This window comes from Nothobranchius furzeri, chromosome 11, assembly GCF_043380555.1.
Source record: "Nothobranchius furzeri strain GRZ-AD chromosome 11, NfurGRZ-RIMD1, whole genome shotgun sequence".
NCBI classification, from domain to species: Eukaryota; Metazoa; Chordata; class Actinopteri; order Cyprinodontiformes; family Nothobranchiidae; genus Nothobranchius; species Nothobranchius furzeri.
This window is the reverse complement of record NC_091751.1, coordinates 45063380-45086073: the sequence shown is the minus strand read 5'-3', so window position 1 is coordinate 45086073 and position 22694 is coordinate 45063380. Positions and strand designations below refer to the sequence as shown.

The window sequence follows — 22694 nt, the reverse complement described above, 5'->3', positions numbered from 1 at the left end:
TCTACCACATGGGTTTTCTCACCATATGAGCCAAATGCAAAGCTGTAGAAGTACAGAAACAAATGTGTCTACAAAAAAAGACTTGAAAAGGTCAAAACGATTCTTTTTTTCCCCCACAGAGAGCCTATAAATCCAGAAGCCTCCAGAAGAGGCTTGTTTGTTTGTTTACAAACCTGACTCAGTCCCCTGAAGAAATCATTATGCTTATGATTTTTTGGGAAGAAGTTGCTTCCATCAAAGATACCATTGTAGAAAAAGGGAGAATGTCCCTTATTGCTACTTTTTATGGCAAAAAATATGAATCTGTTGTGAGATTGAAATAGCATTAGAAACTGATTACATTTTACTTCTAAAAATGTCACCTTTTCATTTTTTGTGTGCAGTAATTACATCCATCCATCCATCCATCCATTTTCGGCCGCTTTTCCGGGGTCAGGTCATGGGGGCAACAGCCTAAGAAGGTAGGCCCAGACTTTCCTCTCCCCAGCCACTTGGACCAGCTCCTCTGGGGGAACCCTAAGCCATTCCCTGACGAGCTGTGAGACATAGTCTCTCCAGCGTCTCCTGGGTCTTCCTTTAGGCCTTCTCCCAGTTGGACGTGTCCGGAAAACCTCAGGGAGGCATCCAGGAAGCATCCTTACCAGATGCTCGAGCCACCTCAACTGGCTCCTCTCGATGTGGAGGAGCAGTGGTTCTACTCCGAGCCCCTCATGGATGACCGAGCTTCTCACCCTATCTCAAAGAAAGAACCCAGCCACTCGACGGAGAAAACTCATTTTGGCTGCTTGTTCGGCTACTCATTCTTTCGGTCACTACCCAAAGCTAGTGACCGTAAGTGAGGGTAGGAACGTAGATTGACCAGTAAATCGAGAGCTTTGCCTTCCAGCTCAGCTCTCTGCACCACGACAGACCGGTACAATGACCGCAGCACTGCAGATGCAGCACCAATCCGCCTATCGATCTCATGCTCCAGCTTTCCCTCACTTGTGAATAAGACCCCGAGATACTTAAACTCCTCCACTTGGGCAGGACCTCATCCCTGACCCGGAGAAAGCATTCTACCCTTTTCTGAGTCTGAGTCAGAAAAAAAGGGCATTAATTACAGTCTGGTTGAAATATTAATACTTGAAAAAACACAATCAGATGCATTTAAAAGGCCTCCAATAATATTAAAGCAAAACAAAACGATGCAAAAGTAAAACATGTTCGTTTTGGTGTCCTGCATAGTTTTTTGATCCACCTCTTCATTTTTTTCACTTCATGCATCCTTTTTTTTCTTGGAATTTTGTGCTATTTTCTTCATTGCATGTCTCAGTGGTTGTTGTGCACCTTTGTTTTAGTTACATTTAAGTAACTGTTATTCTCTTTGTGGCCATTTGGTGCTCTTTGTTCTTTTTTTTTTTGCTACTACATCAAGTTAATTTATCTCATCTTTCTCAATTTTGCTTGTTTTATTGTTGTTTGTGTACAATTTTGGTGGCTCATGTTGTCTTTGTTGTTAAATGCATGTCTATTTTGTGTAACAATAGAAATTTTATGTGTGTTTGTCACTAAGTAGTCACTTCACCTATGTTTTAAAGTCACATTAAATATTGTGTGAGTATTTCTGTAGCTCATGTTCAGTTTTGATAGTTTAGATATAATCTCCCCCAGGCCTTATGATGAACACTGTTAAATCAGTTATGTTTGCATTTTATTTTTGGTGCTATCACTAAGAACTGCAGCCACAAGTTTGAGCATTCTCCCAAGTCACTTACATGCTACTGAATGACAATAAATAAATATGAAATCATTGAGTTCACTCCACACTCAACTGTCCAAGAAATGTTCCTAGTTGTGATTGAGTCAAAACCTTTGAATAAGGGCTTTATGATCTATTTAAATATGAAATTATACTGAGGCAGGATCCTCTGCAGGTTTCTTCCTGTTAAAAGGGAGTTTTCCTCTCCACTGTTGCTGCATGCTTGCTTAGCATGCAGCAACAGTGACACCAGTCAGTCACTTGATGCAATGTGCAGAGTTCCTTATATAGAAAATTTTTTACTGATTGGCTTAATAAACTGACCTGTATTATAATGTTTACTGTGGCGCTATATAAATAAACTTGAATTGAATTGGATTAAAGTAGGATTCCACTGTAGGATACCCAAACAACCATATATGACTCCAAACACCCATAAAAAAACACAGAACTCCTTCATTAGAATGAATACCCCCCCCCCCCCCCCCGACAATTTATTATATATATTTGCTAGAAAATAATAGAAAACTAGTCCAAATGAATGCAAAAAATAATAATATATAGAGGTGTAATATGAACAAAATAACAAAATACATCTAGTGAATTAAAAAAAAAACATTTTTAAAAATCCTGAAACGTTTTATTTTTTTTACAGTTGAAGGTGGATGCCTCTTTCAGGCACCTGGCTATTTAAAACAAAGTTCTTTTAATGGACTACCCTTAAACTTATGTGTCATATAAGCCCATTTGCATTTTAATTACATGTATGTATGTATCATGTAAGCCATTTGGGGGTCTTATTCTGTACAATTATTATATTTTGCCTTTATTTTATGAATTTATTTAACAGCTTTTCTTCTCATGTTGATACTTTGACCTTTTTTCTGTGTCGTCGTGTCATAATTTGTTGTGTAATGTAGTTATGATTAAAACTCTGAGGACTCCTGGTTTGAGGGCTCCTGGGCCTTGCTGAACCCGTTCCTGCCTCGACTAGTGTTATCTGCGCGGTGGGTTGTGGGTGTGAGAGCGTCGAAGTAAAATGGCGGACTTGGCAAACGAAGGTGAGTAAGTAGCAGTGTGTGAAAAACAGAACAGCTCGTGCGGTTATATAAAGGTTATCCCTTCCACAATCTGCATATGTGACAACTTAAATAAAGCGTCTCGGTCGCATGTTAATTGTGACTTAAGTTGAAGTGTTGCGTCGCACCGTTAAGATAACTACAATGTTAGCGAGCAAGCTAACAATGCTAATATCTGGGCATAGGATAATACCTGGGATGTCTCCGAACAACCTCGAATGCCGCTAGCCGGCTTACGTTGTAATGCTAGCACTAGGCTATTTATAGCCGCTATTTCTTACCATTTGTGGTGAGTTAACTAGTTTGTGTTAACGCAAATTCACAAGTTATTTTATTATGCACGTATTTGGTCTTAAATGTGCAAAAGTGCCCTCATTGTTACTTACTCCGTGCAGTGCGAAATCCCTGTTTCAAGTGAATTTAGCGCTCAGTCAGTTGCAGAGTTGCCTAGCGTTTGTTTAGGCGCGCAGGGTGAAAAACATCGTCTTGATTGGTGTTTAAGTGGGCTCGCCTTTATTGCAAGAAACGTTATGGCTAGGTCAAGTAGTGTCAGTGTTGGTCATACAGCTTCAAGCAAATTAAACGAATCTTGATGGCATGGGGTGTCAGGAGAGATGACTCATGCGGGATGAAGCGCATTAGCAAGCTAACTATAGCCGACAAGCTGGTGGCCATGACTATTTGCTGGAAAGGGTCAGATAGCTAGTTAACATAAGCCGGGAATACCTCAGGCAGCTACCATGGCTGACGTGAATGTTTGGTGTTGCATGAGGAAATATACTCGTTTTTAATATAAATCAGCGTCTGTCAAGACAAAATCAAAATAGAGGTTAATGAAAAAAATATAGGTCATGCTAGATTTCTACGCATTTGTGCACCAGATGCTCTCCATAACAATGTATTTGAGCCACGAGGGTTTTAGACGCTGTTTGTTTATCGGCGTCAGTGTGTGTAATCGGATATTTGGCCAATGTCACAAACATGTGCACACTGATACTGGTGCTACACCTGTCAAGGAAAAGGCCCAGCTCAGACACAGGAAAGTCTTTTGTCTGATAACGATTTACGTCTTTCATATGACACAGATGCTTAATGCCACTTGAAGCAATTCGTGTTACTCCGCTTGTTTCTTCATTATTAGATTATTGAAGCATCATGGTGGTCATAAGCTTCTACAATCAATTTTTGATTTGCAGACATAGTTTATTGTTTGTGCTGATTTACTGGAAGGTTTATTGTCAATATTGATATAATGCAATTAGAAGTGTTTTGACATATTTTTATTTTAAATAATGTAGCTAGATGTTTGCTCCATGACGGTTTTGTAGGATTGTAAGGTATTAGAGTGGATTTCTGAAAACATACGAAAGAGAGGGGTTTGCCACTACATTTTTTATTCAAGCAACTAGGCAAAATATTTTGCACACACACATGCTTTTTATTTGAACCTTTTTGTGTATTTATTTTAGGCCTTATATTTGCTGTGAAGTTCTAGATGATTATCTTGATTAGTTAAGCACTAATTATTTCTAATACCAATAGGCCTCCCCTAAATTATAACCCCAGTATACAGTGTTGCTATCTATCCAGAACTTGCATAGCTTGACATTTTGTCTTCTCACTGCTGCCACGATTAGTCGATTCGTCACTGTGACGTTGACAATAAATTTAATAGTTGACTCTGATCATCCTATGAAGCATTGTTTTTTTTTCTATCATGCTTGCTGTAGCAACACTGCTGCTTTCTGTCTTTCTGCTCGAGGCACGTGCGCAGTAGTGGCCATCCAGGTGCGCCGTCACGACACCGGAATAAACAAGACGTGGCGATCTGTCAACATAGCTCAAAAGTTTGGGAGCATTTTACAAAACTAGAAGAAGCATGTACAGCGTAAATCCTACCACATCATATAATTTAGAACAACATAAGACAATCTTAATTGTAACCACCATTGCTTATAGCAGGTGTAGGTAGAAATACCAAATGCTTTCTTCAGTAACCAATCAGATCTGCTTCTGCTAGCTGCAATAAAATAATAGGTAGCAAATGGGAAAATAATATTGTCTTGATAGAGGGGTTCCGCCATAATAGATTATTTAAAGTAATGTTTGATCAGGCTATACTTTCACACAAACAAAGCAGTGTTTCCTTCGATACGGTCTTACTGCTGTCCCCCATTCTAAAGAGAAGGACTTGAAACTGCAAGAATGGCTCTAGATGTTATCAACAGAAGTAATCGTGTTTATACACAAAATTGACCACACTGATTTAGCATATTCACTCATGTGATAGTTATTTTTGTATATTCTGTTAATCTTGTAGTCGTAAACAATAGATATTGCTTATGTTTAGCATAGCTTTTAGTTTTTAACTTGGTGAGCAGCAAAAAGATCACAGCACATTTTAGGTTGGTGTTTGAATGACTAGCCTAAATATTTTCTTAACAGACAAGCCTGCCATTGCACCTCCTGTGTTTGTTTTCCAAAAAGATAAGGCACAGAAGGTAAGTTTTCTCATTTTTCTTCATTAATGTAAAGCCTATTTATATCATGGTGCTTTTTTTTAGACATTTAACATTTATTATCAACCCATGCTTTAATTTTGTTAATAAAATAAAAATTAAAGCTGAATTCTTTCACAGCCTCTTAAAAAGCCATAAAACACGATTAAAGCGAGTTTAGTTTAATTAGATTTTCTTAGTATTTCAGCAGGAAACAACTTGTATCCTGTCCTTTTTTGGTATGAGGTTGGTACTTCTCTTTGGATGTATAATAAGTAAAAAGTCTTATTGCACTCTTGTAGCGATCTGCTGAGGGCTCAAGCGCAGAAGATGGTGAAGGTAAGAAAAGTGTTTCTTAGCTGAAAATTTCTTTTGATTTGAGATGTTTAAGAATTTGCTCCAATTTTCAGACTCGGATAAAGACGAGGGAAGCTATTGCCCCCCTGTAAAAAGGGAAAGGACATCGTCATTCCCACCTCCACATTCTGGTAAGAGCGTACGCTTACTAAGCAAAGCAGTTACCTTCTTTCTTGTCCTTGCTTGTGTTGTACAGATGGATTTGTATTCTCAGTGCAATGTCTGTCTGCTCTTTTGCAGCTCCCAAGAACAATGTATTCATGCCCTCAACATTCTGCCAGTCTCCGACTGGGAACTCTGATTCTGAGCCAGGTGAGCTATTCAGACCAGCTTCTGTGTCCCACAGCTATAAAACTTTCTTTAGTAAAGGTTTACGGAAGGCTGACATGCACTACATATCATAAACACTTAGCTTTTCAGTGGTTTAAGACAACTGGCATACATAAACACATTTTCCAGTGCAACTTTGTTCACAGTGCTGTTACCCAAATCTGAACAAGAAACTTTCATTGCATTATTTATAGATGGTGATGTCATCACATAACATATTACCCAATTTTTTAGGGACCAATACATTTAAAGAGTTGGTGTTTGGCTTTAAGGGGGATTGTCTTTTAGTACTATTGAAAGACCTCGAGTTTTCTCATTTTTTATCTGTCATTGTGAACCATCTTTAACGGCTCGTACTAAAGATGTAAAACATTTGTGATGCATATGCCTGGTATGTGAATAGTCTAAACCTACTTAAGGAAAGCTTCTCAAAATCCTTATTTTTAAATCTTATTATGGTTCTAATTCTCCAAAGTCCATTATGATCTTGGTTGCTTGTAATGAAGTTCTGTTCATAATTGAAATTTTAATTATATAATTCTAATTTAAAACAATTAATCTAAATGTTCAGAAAGTACAGAACTGAACACCGTAGAAACAGATTATTTGTTATTATAAAAAGAAGACATAACTTGGTTGGCAAATGTTGCTGTTGATCGCTGTTGGGAAACGTCAAGTAGCTTATTATTAAACTCATTAAAACTATAGGTCACTTAGTTTATATGTGCCTTATTGTAACTTTGTATCAAGTTAGCTGGGTAACACTTTACAATAAGGGTCCCTTTATTAATGTTACTTAGTGGATTATTAAGCATTAATAAACCATTAAAGTATTTACAACAGCTTAATATTAATATAAATATTAAGTAATGCATTGCTCCCCCCCCCCCCCCCCCCCCCGGCCCTTTGTCCTAATCTTGAGGACATTTATTATGGGTAATGTTAATAAAGGTATCCTTTGTTTATTAATGCTTAATATGGCACTAAGTAATGATAATAAAGAGACTTATTGTAAAGTGTTACTGTTAGCTGTTATCAGATTACTTATTTTTGATTTTTTCTTTCCCACGGACATCGCTCCGCTTGGTTCAAAAAAGCCAGTCTTTTGAACAGCTCTCGAACGAACGGCTCCCTTCAAAGAGCCTAAAGCCCCATCACTAGTAAAGAGAATTGGTGCAGGTGTTGTCTTTACTTCCAGACTCCGTTGTTTGGGTGCATTTTACTTTGTCCACCATGTAATCACAATTACTAATAGTATTAGAATCGGGTAAGACCTGGGTGATAAAATAGTTGCTAAGAAAAACACTCAACCCCTCCTCTGTTTTTAACTCATTCACTGCCAATGACGACTAAAGTCGTCATTTGCATATTTTGCTGTGGGTGTCGGAACGAGCCCCCGCACCGTGAGAACAAACACACCAGCTCTAAAGCTGATCTTCATCGCGTACGTCACACGTCACGTGATCAGGAAGCAGAAAATCCATGTGTTAGATCGTTTTGGGCCGCTGCTGTAAAAAAAGTGAGGCACGAACCGGAAAAGCTTCTGCTGATCACAATTTGACAACTGATTATGAAAGAATGAAGAATGCCCGAAACGCACGGATTCTTCCTGATGTAAAGGCGAGTCTCCTCTGTTTTGGCAGTTTTGGCATTTACATCATCATAGTGCGCAACGTTCCGTGACTCCTACAAAAAAAACTGTGAAAACGCTGAAAAATGCTGGCAGCAAAGGGCTTTTCTGATCAGGGAACAGCTGGCAGTGAATGAGTTAATGGGTTCAGATGCACCCCAGGGTGTTTTTTTTTTACCATTACTTGTTCCCAGTTCCTTAACTAAACCTGATGTGGTGAGTCCTCCTGTATGCATTTCGAGGGTCTTGGTCCAAAATTTGCCCCTTACAGTCCCGGTGGGGTCCAGTGGACACTGTGCTTTTTTGAGTTTTGCTTGCCTTCCTCTGTTTCTTGACTAATCCTGCTGCAGCAAGCCCTCTGTTTAGAGTTTTGACCAAAACCGTGTTTATTTCCTTTTTCCTAACTTCCACGTACCTAACGAGGTTCATTGGACCCCAGATGTTGTTTTGTTTTTTGGGTTGCTTTGTGGAGTGAGCACCTCACCTCTATCATGTGGACCCCAAGGGATGAACCAGCAACCCTGCTCAACCATTCCCTGTCCTGGAGGGGTCACCCAAACAGTTAGCAGGATGGTTCATTGTAAAAAACTAACAAAACAAAAAAACTGCCATGTTGGTCAACTTCAGTTTAAATGTTTCAATGTTGTTTGAACAAGGTCACATATCTGATGCTGCTTGAGTTGTCAAGACAAGCAGCGTGGTGCAGACTGCATGGTGTCGCAGTTGTTAGCACTGTTGCCTCGCAGCACGAAGGTTGCAGGTTTGAAACTCAGCTGTGGCCTTTCTGCGTGGAGTTGTGTGTTCTCGCCATGCATGCGTGGGTTTCCCCCACAGATCACAACATGTCCTCTAGGTTATAAATTATAAGTCTGCTAAATAAATAAACATAAACAAGAAATCATGTTCAAAAAATGAGTGACTGCTCAGAAGTGTGTGTTCCAGTAAGATGACGACATTAAAGTGGAGTGAGGGCACGTAGCATTTGGGATTTGGAAGTGGGACAGATTTCTAAAGCTGAATAAACATCACAGTGAAATCTGCTGCAAGATATGCTCATGAACTGTGACTGCAAAGAATGTAAACACAACAAACTATCATTGTAAACACAGAGAGCCTTATGTAGCTGAACTTCAAACCTCACTGCAGTAGAGTTGTCTTGTCAGTCCCAGAATCCGTTCTGGTAAGAGTTGTACTAGTTTGTGTTGCTTAAACATGACTTAGTCAACATGTTTACTTATGTGATGGTTAAAGGCAGTGGCGTCTGTCAAAATTTGTTTTTCACATATTGTGGTGATTAAGAAAGTAGTTACAGGCACTCATCTGTGTATGTCATTAGCACCTAACAAGTTTGGTCTCCCAGTCTCATTTCTCTGTTGAGGTCAAGGAATTATCCTGTATTTGGATGTAATACAAGTAAATAAAGTGAGTTAAAATTCCACCTTTTAAATTCAATCTTTAAAAGTTTTTACATTGAAATTTTCTATTTATTCTACATCCTTTTATTTTTAATTCTTATGAATCTACTTTTATGCTGTTGCACCAAAATCTCCCCGCTGAGGGACAATAAAGGAAGTGTCTATTCTATTTCTGAACAGCTACTGAAGCAGAGGTCGCTGTGGTAACTGGCACTGTGTTTTAGAGTCATGTTGTCATTTTAAAACATTTGTAAACTTCTGTGCTTTGTTTCACCAGAGGAGAAACCTGTGGGATTCCGTCTAAAGCCGCCGACTCTCATACATGGAAAAGCACCAAGTTCTGGTAGGTGTAGTTTGCACATGCTTGACTCAAATGTAAAAGCATGTGTAAAATAAATAGCTAATTGCTTTTGAAAACGATGAAATCAGTGGTTTTTGTTTTAGGTGTTCCAAGTCAGAAACCCAAGGAGCAGCAACGCAGCGTCCTCCGCCCCGCAGTTCTTCAGGCGCCACCCTCTAAATCACACAAAGAGTCCAGTAAGTCCAGCTAGCTCTCATTAACAGGCTTCCATATGTGGCACAAGGTTTTAGGAGTGATTAGTAAAACAACAGGGAGTTTGAGTGATGTGAGCAAAAACTAATAGGCATTCATTAAGGCTGTAAAAGTTAACGTGTTGTTATATTAACTCATTTATATCATTTCTTAATACAATCTTTGGGTTGTTTTGAAAGCTTGCTCGCTCTAAACTAGGGCTGCAACTAACGATTATTTTCATAATCGATTAATCTGTCGATTATTTTTTCGATTAATCGATTAATCGGTTTGTTATTGTTTAGCTATTTAACCTATACAAGTGATGAATACATTTCAGTTAAGAAAAAGAAAAAACATAAGAGAATTGTGCAGTTGACTGCAATCTATTTTATTGCACATGACCACAGTCAGCAGTGTAAAATGAGCTAAACAGTGCAAAATATCAGTCCAGAATAATTTTTTGGCATCAAAATATAAGCGGTAAATTCCATAAAAAATAATGTAGAATCTGGAATAGAGTTTGTAAGTGGTATGCATTGCTGGGGGTGAGTGTCTTGTTCCCCATGTAGTTGTCCATCGTTGCTTGTTTTTTTCTGCATAAGAAACACAAATAAACTGAATTAAGTACACATATAAAATAAAGCAGCACACACACTACAACACTAAATCAATATTACATTATTTGAATTAATTAACAATATACAGTGATCATTTATTTTGACAAAAATGTGTTGTGAGGCGTTTTACAGCGTTAGATAGTAAAACAGCCTTTTAATAGTTAAAAAAAGGACTTTCTGAATTTCTCCTGTATTTAAAAATTGAAAGCGTACAACTATGCCGCGTTATATTCACCTGGACACAGCTCGTCTGTATATTTTTCTCCGCGGAGTTGTCCTTTTTTGAATGAGGAACACAGTTATGGGTTTGTGCCGTTTTTCTCTTAACGAGAACATTCTTATAAACAGACGTGCTAAATTTGGCAAGCGCATGATTCACAACACGGAGGAGATTCACGATTGCATTTAGTCAATCAGAAGTAGAACACCGTAAACTGACGCGGCAAAAAAACATGTTTAACATCCACTATAACGAACTCAGCTAAAACACTAAGTCCCAGATGTGATCTGCATTAGCTTGTTTATTTTCTGTTACTTACCGGACATTCCTCTGCTGCATCAGCCCCCACGTTTTCGTCTCAAATGTTCACTTAGGGACGTCGTGCTTCCGTCGTGCCATGGTTTTTGCATATTTTGTAGGTCACCGGTCTTTTCAAGGCATCTAGTGAAGTGCTCCCATACTCGTGAGGTTTTTGTCCGGGGTTTCTCTTGTTTTGTCGCTTCTATTTTTCTTCCGTATTTGTTGTTGTTCCGCCATCTCTCACAGCAAGATGCGCGTCAGTAACGTGATACGTCATGAAAACCGAGGGCACTTATTGGCTCATTTCTTCTTCTACGGCTCCACTGGTAGATCAGTGGCTCATTACTGCCACACACTGGCGGCAAATTTAACAGATTGTAACCAATGTCAGATTGTGGTAAAAAATAGACTTTATGCGGTAAAATGATTATTAAACAACTAATCGATGACTAAAAAAGTTGTTAACTATTTTAATAATCGATTATAATCGATTAAATCGATTAGTTGTTTCAGCTCTACTCTAAACTGTTGAAATACTTGTGTACACACATTCCGGGGAACACACTAAACACTGAGCATGCCGATGGTATACAAGAGAGGAGGGCTGGGCGATTTGGCCTAAAATTAATATCACGATATATTGGGGACTTCACCTCGATAACGATAAATTGACGATAACTACAGGTAGGCACAGAAACAAAAGTTGTCCACTAGATGGGGCTGTCACATTACATTGAGTCACATTTTTACATGACTCAAGGTGGTACAGCTTCTTAAAGGAATATGAACGTTGCCGTCCTACACACATTTTTTTCTTTTTTTTTATTATCAGATTTGTTGACATGGGAAAAATAATCTCGATTAAAGTCAAAAATTTCGATAACGATACATTTTTAATTTATTGCCCAGCCCTATCTAGAGAGCACGTTAAACTCGCTCTAGATTATCTAGTCCAAAGTTCAGTTAAAAGTAGAAAAATTCTTTAAAAGGCCCGAGCAGGTGTGGAACAAGGTTGAGATGACGGAGAGCACGGCATCTTTACTTCTCCTTTCAGATACGAAGTCATTAGCCCCGTGTCTGAGGCTTCAGAGTGGTATTTCAGGCAAAGAAATAATTACTCCTGTTTTTCCGTGTCTTTAACTCTAGATTCCAGTTGTGGAACCAATGGTGTTAAAAAGCCGTCGGATGGATCACTTGTGACCCAATCCCTCTTCCTGAACAACAAAGAGCATTCAGCCTCGCTGGCCAAGTCACTGGTAAGAACTGGCCAAGCCTCAAGTCAAGCCAAGGCTTTCAAAGCTGAGGTTTGGCTAGGATGTTGTTGAAGCAGCTGCTTTTTGCTTTTTCCCCCATGAACATATGAGTAACAGCACACATTTATTTAATGAAGAAGAACAATAAAACAACCTTTTTTCGTATTAAAAAATCCTGGAAAATCACATAAATCTAATTTACTGAAATTCGAATGAAATTTATTTTGTCTTTAATGCAGTCAAAAAGGGTTGTAACTAGAGGTTGACCGATATTGGTTTTCTATTGCCGATACCAATGCTGATATGTAGGAGACATGGTCAGCCAATGGATAAGTACTGCAGATAGTCATGGCTGATATCTGGACGTTTTCCACCTTTTCATGTTAAATTGTCACTAATAACATCAGCTGATGCACAAAATTTCTGAAGCTGAATCAGTTTTGAACTCTGAACCTTGTGCACTGCTCAGTGTCAAAGTCAGACACCTAAATAATGTAAATTTAGAGTATTTGTTATGCGGATGTTATTGGTGAATGTAAAAATACATTGAAACTAAATTCTGCTGCAGCACCTGCCTGCACGAGGATGTGTCTGACTTTAAATCGACTTTACTAAGGACGGATATCGGCCGATGTCTAAACAAACTGTAAATATTGGCCAGATATATAGGTCTATCGTCCATTGTATTATATGCTACATTTGTAAATGGCCCTGGTTAGATGGTAAAAGAACAGAAGTCTTTGTTTTTTGTTTCAGAAACATGAAAATAAGGAAGACGAGGAGACTGATAAAGATGGAGAGAGAAGAGAGACGGATGCAGATATAGCAATATCTTTTGTGTTTGGTCAGAATATCAAAGACAGGGCAAAGGTGGGTTGCTTCTGTAGTTTTGTGTGACTTACAGTGATGGTTCAGATCAGTCCGCATGTTGGTAGACGTTAACTATCTCTGAAAAGTTCACTGTGTTGAGATTTGTTATTACCTCTACGCTCATTTTGTTTATAAAAGTCACTTTTTCTTTTTGTGTCGGTCTGAAAGACTGAGAATTTTCTGTTGCGGTTTGTTGTTCCGTTTCATTAGATGCTGTTGTCTTTATTTCCCTTTAGTTGGATGAGAACAGTACAGAAGACAACTCAAAGAACAATGTGCAACAAAACTCTCAGTCAGAGGGCACGAATTATTTCTTACAGTACATCTCTACCCCAAGGTAATGACATTTTGTCCTGTGTATAATTTCAGCTGAAATCTTTGTGGAGACTTACGTGTTTCTCTCTTGTATTCTAGTTCAAAAAATGCAACAAACAGTACAGACGGTGGAGCAAAATTTGTATTTGGGCAGAATATGTCTGAGCGAGTTCTGGTGAGTTCATTTGGGTGGTTGCGTGGTTTGCCAGTGGTGTGCTATACTGGAAAAACTGTGATGATTTAACGCCAAACGGGTTCCACTGATCAGCTGTTGTGTTTGCAGAGTCCCCCAAAGGGAGAGGCCTCAAATGAGGAAAATACGGAGGTTTCAGCTGCTTGTGCTTCAGAGCCTTCATCACAGGAAACTACCCCCGAAAAGGGTAAAAATACAATAATTCGTTCAGTTTTGGGGATAAATGGATGTTGTTTTGCCTGCTTAGCAACAAATGTGGGCCACAAATGACAAATTCTAGTCGCTTACTGAGAAGTTGCTGAATCCACAGCAAAGATGGATTAGCAGCTTGATTTTTGGAGTCACTGTTTTAACTATAGATGGTTCCAGTCCCACATCCTTTTGCTTGTGGACGTTCATACTGAAGTGACTGCTTTGTCAGTGTTGGAATCACAGCAGCCTGTTAAGTTGTGTTTCGTCTCAACAGCCAACAGTGTGTCAGAGTCTTTGGCGGAATCCGCAGCAGCTTACACCAAAGCCACAGCCAAGAAGTGCATCTTAGAGAAAGTCGATGTGAAAACTGGAGAGGAGTCGGAAAGCAATGTTTTACAGGTATGAGACGAGGCAGGGCTTCTGAGTGTGGCGCATGCTGTGACTAAACACCGGTGTAACACAAACCTTTGCTGTTTTTCTTTTTATTACAGATGCAGTGCAAGTTGTATGTTTTTGAGAAGACGGCTCAGTCGTGGATAGAAAGAGGTCGGGGGTTGTTGAGACTCAATGATATGGCTTCGACGGATGACGGCACACTTCAGTCTCGCTTAGGTAAACGTACCTGCAGGCTAAAAAAATAAACGTAGCACCGTTGATACTGTTTGAGTGTTTGAGTCTCCCCCAGCAGTGTTCACTTTCATCACCGTTACGGTTCATGTTGCAAGAAATAAATTATCATGATGTACGCTCATGTAAGGTCACAGAAAGGAAACCTACATTTCGTTTTATTCCTCATCATGCACTACCTCACTTTGAGCACAAGGGGGAGACGAATCATTCCATGATCCTATTAAATGGACATCACATCACACGCAAGAACTTGGATCTGGTTGTTTGGTTTTTACTTTATTGTTTGATGTAAAATCTATTAATGTCAAATTTGTTTTGAGTTGAAGTTTCTTACTTTCTGTTTACATTTACACGGCATTAGAAATTATTCCTTGTCACAATACTCTTGTTTTCATAAAAAACTCATATCGTTTATGAAGTAAATGAAACAAGTGGCTTCTTCAAGCTGGGCCTCAGCACTGACTTGTCATTGTGTGAATGATGTTATTCCAGTGATGAGGACCCAGGGCAGCCTGCGGTTGATCCTCAACACTAAACTTTGGCCGCAGATGCAGGTGGACAAGGCCAGTGAGAAGAGTGTGCGAATCACCGCCATGGACACGGAGGACCAGGGGGTCAAGGTCTTCTTAATATCAGTATGTATTGTTGAACATCTTACTAAGTTTTATTTCTAGGATAACATTTTTTTTATTCATTAATTTCCTCAATAAAAATACAAAACGTTTAGTTGTTATTAAAAAGCATTTCCAGATGATTTAGTAAATGGGCTAAATGAAAGGGTTTGACTTAAACTCACCCACTCCTGTTGCCATCAGTCTGACCCTTGGATAAATGTGCTTGTAGAGAAATAAGAGCCAAAAAAGTGGAAACAAGAGAAAGATGGAAATGTAGATTGTTTTTGTATAAAGTAACGCAGACGTTACCTGCTCCTCTGCCCTACTGGTTCAATGCGGAATTACAACTACTGTAAATAACCCTGCAGCAGCCTGCTGTAGCTAGCACTACCAACAAGCTAATACTAACATGTGGCAAGTCTTACTAAATAAGCAACAAATCAAAAAGATGGACAAACAATAATATTACCGTATTGACCCGGATATAGGACGACCTTGATCCTAAAACGACCCCCCTTTCCAAGACTAATCTTAAGGAAAAGGCAAAAAAAAAAATCACTTTTTAAATAAACAATTTTTATTGAAATTTTGAGAACAAATACTGAGCAAAAATACTATTTTAATGCAAACTATCAGAACTTTGCTGACATGTGAAATAGGGCTGCAACTAACGATTATTTTCATAATCGATTAATCTGTCGATTATTTTTTCGATTAATCGATTAATCGGTTTGTTATTGTTTAGCTATTTAACCTATACAAGTGATGGATGCATTTCAGTTAAGAACAAAAAAACATAAGAGAATTGTGCAGTTGACTGCAATCTATTTTATTGCACATGAACACAGTCAGCAGTATAAAATGAGCTAAACAGTGCAAAATATCAGTCCAGAATAATTTTTAGCATTAGCTGGAAGCCTGCTCCTTCCACCATGGATAGTGGCCTCATGTCTTTTACCAGCATGTTTAGAATAGAGTTTGTAAGTGGTATGAATTGCTGGGGGGTGAGTGTCTTCTTCCCCATGTAGTTGTCCATCGTTGCTTGTTTTTTTCTGCATAAGAAACACAAATAGACTGAAATAAGTACACATATAAAATAAAGCAGCACACACACTACAACACTAAATCAATATTATATTATTTGAATTAATTAACAATATACAGTGATCATTTATTTTGAGGGTTACGTTCTACAAAATAGCCCGCAACAGGAGATATTCAGAAAAAAAGTAAAACATTTTTACTAATAAAAAGCTCTAAGTAAGAAGCTCATGAGGTTTTTACTTTGAGTCGGGAGTGTTTAAATTAGCCAGAGAAATGTGAAAAATGTTTATTTTGTGTAATACTGTTTAAGAAACATGATAAAAATGTGTTGTGAGGCGTTTTACAGCGTTAGATAGTAAAACAGCCTTTTAATAGTAAAAAAATGACTTTTTCTGAATTTCTCCTGTATTTAAAAATTGAAAGTGTACAACTATGCCGCGTTATATTCACCTGGACACAGCTTGTCTGTATATTTTTCTCCGCGGAGTTGTCCTTTTTTGAATGAGGAACATAGTTATGGGTTTGTGCCGTTTTTCTCTTAACGAGAACATTCTTATAAACAGACGTGCTAAATTTGGCAAGCGCATGATACACAACACGGAGGAGATTCACGATTGCATCTAGTCAATCAGAAGTAGAACACCGCAGACTGACGCGGCAAAAAAACATGTTTAACATCCACTATAACGAACTCAGCTAAAACACTAAGTCCAGCTTGTTTATTTTCTGTTACTTACCGGGCTGGCTCTTCCAAATGACGGCTCACTTGACCGCGGTGCTCTTCCTCTGCTGCATCAGCCCCCACATGCTTTCGTCTCAAATGTGCTCCCATACTCGTGAGGTTTTTGTCCGGGGTTTCTCTTCAGTTTTGTCGCTTCTATTTTTCTTCCGTATTTCCTCTTGTTCCGCCATTTTCTCACAGCAAGATGAGCGTCAGTAACGTGATACGTCATGAAAACCGAGGGCACCCATTGGCTCATTTCTTCTTCTACGGCTCCACTGGTAGATCAGTGGCTCATTACTGCCACACACTGGCGGCAAATTTAACAGCTTGTAACCGATGTCAGATTGTGGTAAAAAAATAGACTTTATGCGGTAAAATATGATTATTAAACAACTAATCGATGACTAAAAAAGTTGTTAACTATTTTAATAATCGATTATAATCGATTAAATCGATTAGTTGTTTCAGCTCTAATGTGAAATCAGAAGTCAAATGAGACTGCCTCGTTGTACTCACTCACTCTCACACTGCTGCGAACCTGGTGTACCATCAGATCGCTACACCTGCCGGCTTCTCCCATTGAACTTCATCCTCACTGCCATCTAATGCATCCATGCATGCAATGTTTGATGCCTCTGCTGAATTTTCCACCATCATCTTAAAATTAGCATCATAACTCTGCTTTAGTAGCTTATTAACTTGCCCCACTTTCAGGCCTCTCTGCTCCAGACCTGTTACGGGCATGTAAATATCAGCATATGTGAATGCTTATACCTCGATTATAAGACGACCTCACATTATAAAATTATTTTCATTGAAAAAATGTTCTATGTTTGGGTCAATATGGTACTTACAAATCTAGTAGCAACATAGCCAGGTCACCATCAGTCCATGATTTCATAGCCTTTTTCAGCTTCCTCAAACTAGAGTAGGCCGTGCAGATGTATACTGCGGTTTTAGCTCTTTGCTTCACCTCCTCAGACATTACTCTCATACTTTTACTTCCAGGTTCCGCCATGATACCAACTGAAAAGCAAACTTCTTCTTTTTCCTCTTCTAGTGCTTTTTATTGACGATTAGCAAACTGAAAAAGCTAACTGCACGGAAAATTACCTTTTAACAGCCATGATGTGGGTATAAGAGCGCCCCCTAGAGAGTATCTGGTTAGCAGAGGGCTGCAGTGTGGTGTCTAATATCAAACTGGTTAAGTATCTAACTCAACAATCACTGAGATCAATGTTAAAGCTTTAGCTTAATGTTTAAAAACTATTTAGTGTTACTTTAAAGCTCAGTTATTTTTTGCGACAAGTTTTATTTTTTAAGATATTTAAAATTGTATACTTTTCCACATCATCTATATAAATTTTTATAGAAATATTTGTCTTTTGGGGCCCAAAGTTAAAATGTTTGTAAGTAGCGATGGGTACCGAATTAGGTACTTTTTAAGGTACTGACCGAATTCCATAGTACCGACTGAGCACCGATTCACGTCATTTGAAACAGTGCCTCGTTTTGGTTCCCGTCCTTCATAACGAGAACTTGCCTAGACAGCTGCACATGCGCAAGAGCGTTATATCGTCGGTCGCTGCGAGCCAGTTGTAAACAGAGCAGCATGGGTAGAAAGAACGCACGTTAAAGCTTGGGTCCACTTCACTAAATGTGATGGGTAACTGGGTGATGATGAAACCAGCGACAACGATCTAAGTGAGACATCCTCATCTTAATCTGCTCCGGTAGGTAAATATAATGTTTAAGATAACATTAGCTTGATATGTTAGCTTCCGTTCCGCTAATGGTGTGTTCGCTTTCTCCCCGGAAGTCCGAATTTCCGACTAGAAGAACATGAACAGGCTCTAAAGTTTGGCTTCACTTTACTAAATGCGACGGGTGATTGGGTGAAGATGAAACCAGCGACAACGATCTAAGTGTGAGGCATCGTCGTTTTAATCTGCTCCAGCAGTTAAATAAACTGTTAAAGATAACAGCTTGATAAATTAGCTTCCATTGCCACCATTGTTATCAGCTAATGGTGCGTTCGCTTTCTCCTCGGAAATTCTAACTTCCCAGTAGGAAAAATCAAAGAAAAAGGATGGCAAAAGGAATGAAGATACACAGTAAATTTAGTTCACAGTAAAGATGTTTGCTTCAGTTTAATTATCAGCTTATAAAACTACAAGGACGATGTTAAAATACAAACAGTTGTATGTTATTTATTGTGATATTTATCAAATATTGTTATATATTGAGAAAAATATATATTTTATTATAAAAAGAATTAAAATATTAAACGCTCAAAAGTATCTTAAATTGGTACCGTTAAGTACCGGTATCGATTCCTAGGTACCGGCAATTAGTACCAAATCGATTCAAATGTCAAAGGTACCCATCCCTATTTGTAAGTGATTACTTTGTGTAATATTTTCTGAGCTATTATTAATGAACTTGTCCAATTTCTGTCTCTGGTAGCTTAAAAAGCAGGAAGCCATATTTTTCAGGCTATCATTAAACATGAGCCATAAGGTGTGACCTGTGCAATAGTAATGTTACATTTTTTACTTCCTGTCCTGTAGGGTAGCTCTAAAGACATTGGTCAGCTGGCTGCAGCATTACATCATCGGATCCTAGCTCTAAAGAGTCGAGCAGATCAGGAACCAGAGATCCCACCAACGACGATCCCTTCAGCAGAGGTACCGCAATCCAACGAGGACGACAGCGACGAGGAAGACAAAGGCTCTGCCTCTGCTGCAGCTTCCACTCCTGCTACAAGTCAGTGGTCTTCTTTTCTTCCTTTCTGGTGGACGTGTTCCAGGATTTCATGACTGATTTATTTATTTATTTGCTTAATTTATTTTGGCTTATCAGTCAATTTAAGAGATAAACATTAAATAGTTCATGATACTATTATACATGAGCAGTAGCTCAGCGGATTGCCTGGATCACGCTAACACCAGTAGTTCTGCGTAACGACGTAGTCTCCTGCAACATTCTGGTCAACCTGCTTCTTCTGTGTTCCTCCAGGTAATTCAGAGGGCACCGAGAACCATGCAGCAGGAAGCACATAGCGTCACTCTTGGGACAGCCTGCTAAAATGCCACTGTTGAAGTATTTTGGTGTAGGCATCTCTATGGACACCCCTTGACCAATATGGGTCCTCCAGACCAGTACTTCTGGATATTAGAAGTCTAGCTCCAGGAAATAACCCCCCTGTGCCGGAGTGTCTCACCCAACTCGTGCAGTTCATCTTCTCTGCGTTCAGCGTAGTATCTGGAGTTGTTTCTTCCCTCCTCCTCCTGTTTTGTGTTTTTTTTTTTCTGTTTTGTTTTTGTTTTCAAGTATTTTTTCCCCTCCTGATAGCAAAAATAAAGACTTCAGAGCTTTGGTTTGGGACTTTTCTGCTCATCATATTGATGAGTGTAAGGGTGTTTTCCTCTACATTTTAAGTATGGCCCATGTTAAGACTGCAGTTTCTACTTTGGGACCTTTCTACTCACTCTCCAGCCGTAACCCTGGACTCCACAAATCCAGAAGAGCTTCATTTGCATTGTGTTTGACTTGTCATTTAGCTGGTTGGTCCAACATCCAGACCAGCCCTCCTCCTAACCCCCTCTCCCAACCAGTCTGTGCGTTTTGGCAAATGTAATTTATTTTGGGTAGTAATTTTCATGAGGCATCTCAACACATACGTGCTGTTTGTAATGGCTAGCCAAGATCACTCAAGTTGTCATTACTAGCAGTTTCTTATATTTCCTATTACCTATAATATAGTGAATAAAAGACTCAAACAATGCAGTTTCCGCTAATGTGATTTAATTTTGTGAGGGCAAAAGGGCAGAAGGATTCACCTCAGATGTTTAAATAACATGCTCATTCACTTTTTCTTTCCAAATTAAAATAACATGAGTCTGCATTCTGCATGTAACTTTACTTTTTTATTATTCTTTTCAACATTGTGAGAGTTTGTTACTTATTTTTATTTTGAAAATTATATGAACTTTTTTTCCATTTACATTTGAAAAACCTGTTGGAATGAAGACTAAGTGTGTAAAAAAAGAGCAACTGTAATCCCCTTTGAAATTCATGTACATTTGAATATATCATTTAGTAGCACACCATGTTTTCTCACCTCCTTCACTCGCCCTCTTTACAAAATAAACCATTTTGGACTGACTGGTTTTCCTTTTCCTTCTGGCGCTTCACTTCCTGTTGCATCTAAAGCTACAATCTTACCACAGTAAGGTTCTACATCTTGTATTTAGTAGTGATATCTAAATGCTGTATCCCCCCCCCCCAAAAAAAAAACATTTCAACCTTGATGTAGGTTGATACTGTTCGTCTACTTTGTATTCATGCCCACGGGTTGATGTACGCTCTGACTGCACTGAGCAGGAGCCAGACTACTCTTGCTCATATACAGTATTCATCAGGCACAAAGTCATGAATATTTGATGCATGTACCTTATCACCCAGCTTATCATATACATCCCAAAAAGAAACAAAACTGCCACCGCTTGAAAATTCTGCCTTATCAGCTCTTCCACTGTGACTCGACAGGATGGCGTTTGCATCGTTTCCTTAAATGTGTTCCGACAGAAGAAAGTGGAAACCAAACATTCTGACCTTAGATGTTGGGACAACATGGAACAAAAAGTTGTTTGGATAACTTGTTTTGCGGGAGGCTTTGAAATCCTGAACACCAAGTCCACTGGGATTCATATTTTTGTCTTTCAACTGTTGGAATTATGTGGTCAGGTCACTACAATAAAATCGTAAGTTTTTGCAAGTGGCTGTTGCTGCGTAAAACACATATAAATCTCTCTCACATATAAAGCTCTTAATAATCAAGCTCCATCATACATCAGTGATCTGATTGTTCCATACGTTCCTAACCGAGCACTTCGCTCTCAGACTGCAGGTTTACTGGTGGTTCCCAGAATATCTAAAATTAGGATGGGAGGCAGATCTTTTAGTTATCAGGCTCCTCTCCTGTGGAACCAGCTCCCAGCTTTAGTCCGTGAGGCAGACACCTTGTTTACTTTTAAGAATAGGCTTAAAACATTTTTATTTGATAGGGCCTATGGTTAAAATCTAATGTTAGCCTAAATCTGGACAAGTGGGGGAGTAAAGGGAGGTGGAGCGTACAGTCGGTAAAGACGGCTCTCCCTTGCCCTGCATCCAACATGCCTCCATCAAAAAAGGCTAGGTAATCCTGAGTTATCTCTGCAGTTATGCTGCTATATGCTTAGACTGCTGGAGGATACACTGACCACTTTTCACACTCTACTACTTTCTTCTACAATCTGCTCTTTAACTGTATTATTTTCTGCAATTTCAGCTGTTAACTTTATTTTCTCTCTAAGTGTTTTTCTCCCCAGAAGAAGCTACAACGATGTTCTGCTGAGCTGTGGTGGCCTCATGGAGGAGGCCACCGTCTAGCGCACTGCTGCCAACCACTTAAACATTCTCCCTCTCCTGATAATAACTTCTTGCTTTCCTTGATGTTGGATGTGCTACTGCTAGTTTACCTGTTTAATTATAGATTCACTAGGATAAATACAATAAAGTTTATCTCTCGCCAAATAGAATATTTACTAAGAAATCACAATGGAACCATAGACACATTGCTTGGTGTGTGTGTGTGTTTTTGTGTGTCTGCTCTGTCTTCTCGATCCCCAGTGAGTCGTGGTGGATGGCTGCTTATACTGAGCCAGGATCTTCTGGAGGTTTTTTCCTGTTAAAAGGGAGTTTTCCTCTCCACCGTCGCTAAATGCTTGCTTAGTATGAGGATTGCTGTAAAGTCACTGACACTAGTCAGTGACTTGATGCAATTTGCTGGGTTCCTTATATAGGAAACATTTTTTCTGATTGGCTTAATGAACTGACCTGGATTGGAATGTTTATTATGTGAAGTGCCTTGAGATGACTCTTGTCGTGATTTGGCGCTATATAAATAAAATTGAATTGAATTAAACAAAACCGATCTTCACCTCAATTTGAGGAACAGAAAAATTGGTGCTTTATATGTAGACTGACATGTTTTTTTAATGCTTTTCAGGAGGAAAGTAGTTCAGATTTACATAGTAAAGTTCATAGCCTCTCGGCAACAAGCGCATAATTTACAGAAGCCATGAATGAGTGCA

The 22694-nt window shown here is 38.9% G+C and overlaps 1 protein-coding gene and 1 long non-coding RNA gene across 4 annotated transcripts; one reads left to right on the top strand and one right to left on the bottom strand.

Moving 5' to 3' along the window:
- Positions 1-2718: 2718 nt before the first annotated feature.
- ranbp3b (RAN binding protein 3b) lies at positions 2719-19935 on the top strand. Of its 3 annotated transcripts, none has more exons than XM_015956329.3 (17): positions 2719-2802; positions 5266-5321; positions 5621-5657; positions 5729-5806; positions 5916-5987; positions 9328-9393; positions 9495-9587; positions 11869-11978; positions 12732-12845; positions 13082-13182; positions 13260-13335; positions 13444-13540; positions 13820-13944; positions 14037-14157; positions 14668-14810; positions 19128-19323; positions 19576-19935. In XM_015956329.3, the coding sequence occupies exons 1-17, from the start codon at positions 2781-2783 to the stop codon at positions 19617-19619; spliced, it is 1551 nt and encodes a 516-aa protein (XP_015811815.1). In that variant the 5' UTR covers positions 2719-2780; the 3' UTR covers positions 19620-19935. The 3 variants fall into 3 exon arrangements, with proteins under 3 accessions (XP_015811815.1, XP_015811816.1, XP_054598197.1); XM_015956330.3 differs by having other exon boundaries at positions 2751-2802; positions 5308-5321; XM_054742222.2 differs by lacking the exon at positions 2719-2802 and having other exon boundaries at positions 5223-5321.
- Positions 15595-16751, bottom strand: LOC139061749 (uncharacterized). Its single transcript, XR_011515476.1, has 2 exons — positions 16571-16751; positions 15595-15841 (listed from the first exon to the last, which is right to left on the bottom strand). It is a non-coding gene; the product is annotated as an uncharacterized lncRNA (long non-coding RNA).
- Positions 19936-22694: the final 2759 nt, after the last annotated feature.

What these genes read in the sequence shown, in the direction of transcription:
- ranbp3b (XM_054742222.2), top strand. Translation starts at nt 5,238, where the DNA reads ATGACTAGCCTAAATATTTTCTTAACAGACAAGCCTGCCATTGCACCT. An exon ending in TAAATCACACAAAGAGTCCA is followed by an intron (nt 9,588 to 11,868) that starts GTAAGTCCAGCT and finishes CTTTAACTCTAG; the next exon opens with ATTCCAGTTGTGGAACCAAT. An exon ending in ATATGTCTGAGCGAGTTCTG is followed by an intron (nt 13,336 to 13,443) that starts GTGAGTTCATTT and finishes TTGTGTTTGCAG; the next exon opens with AGTCCCCCAAAGGGAGAGGC.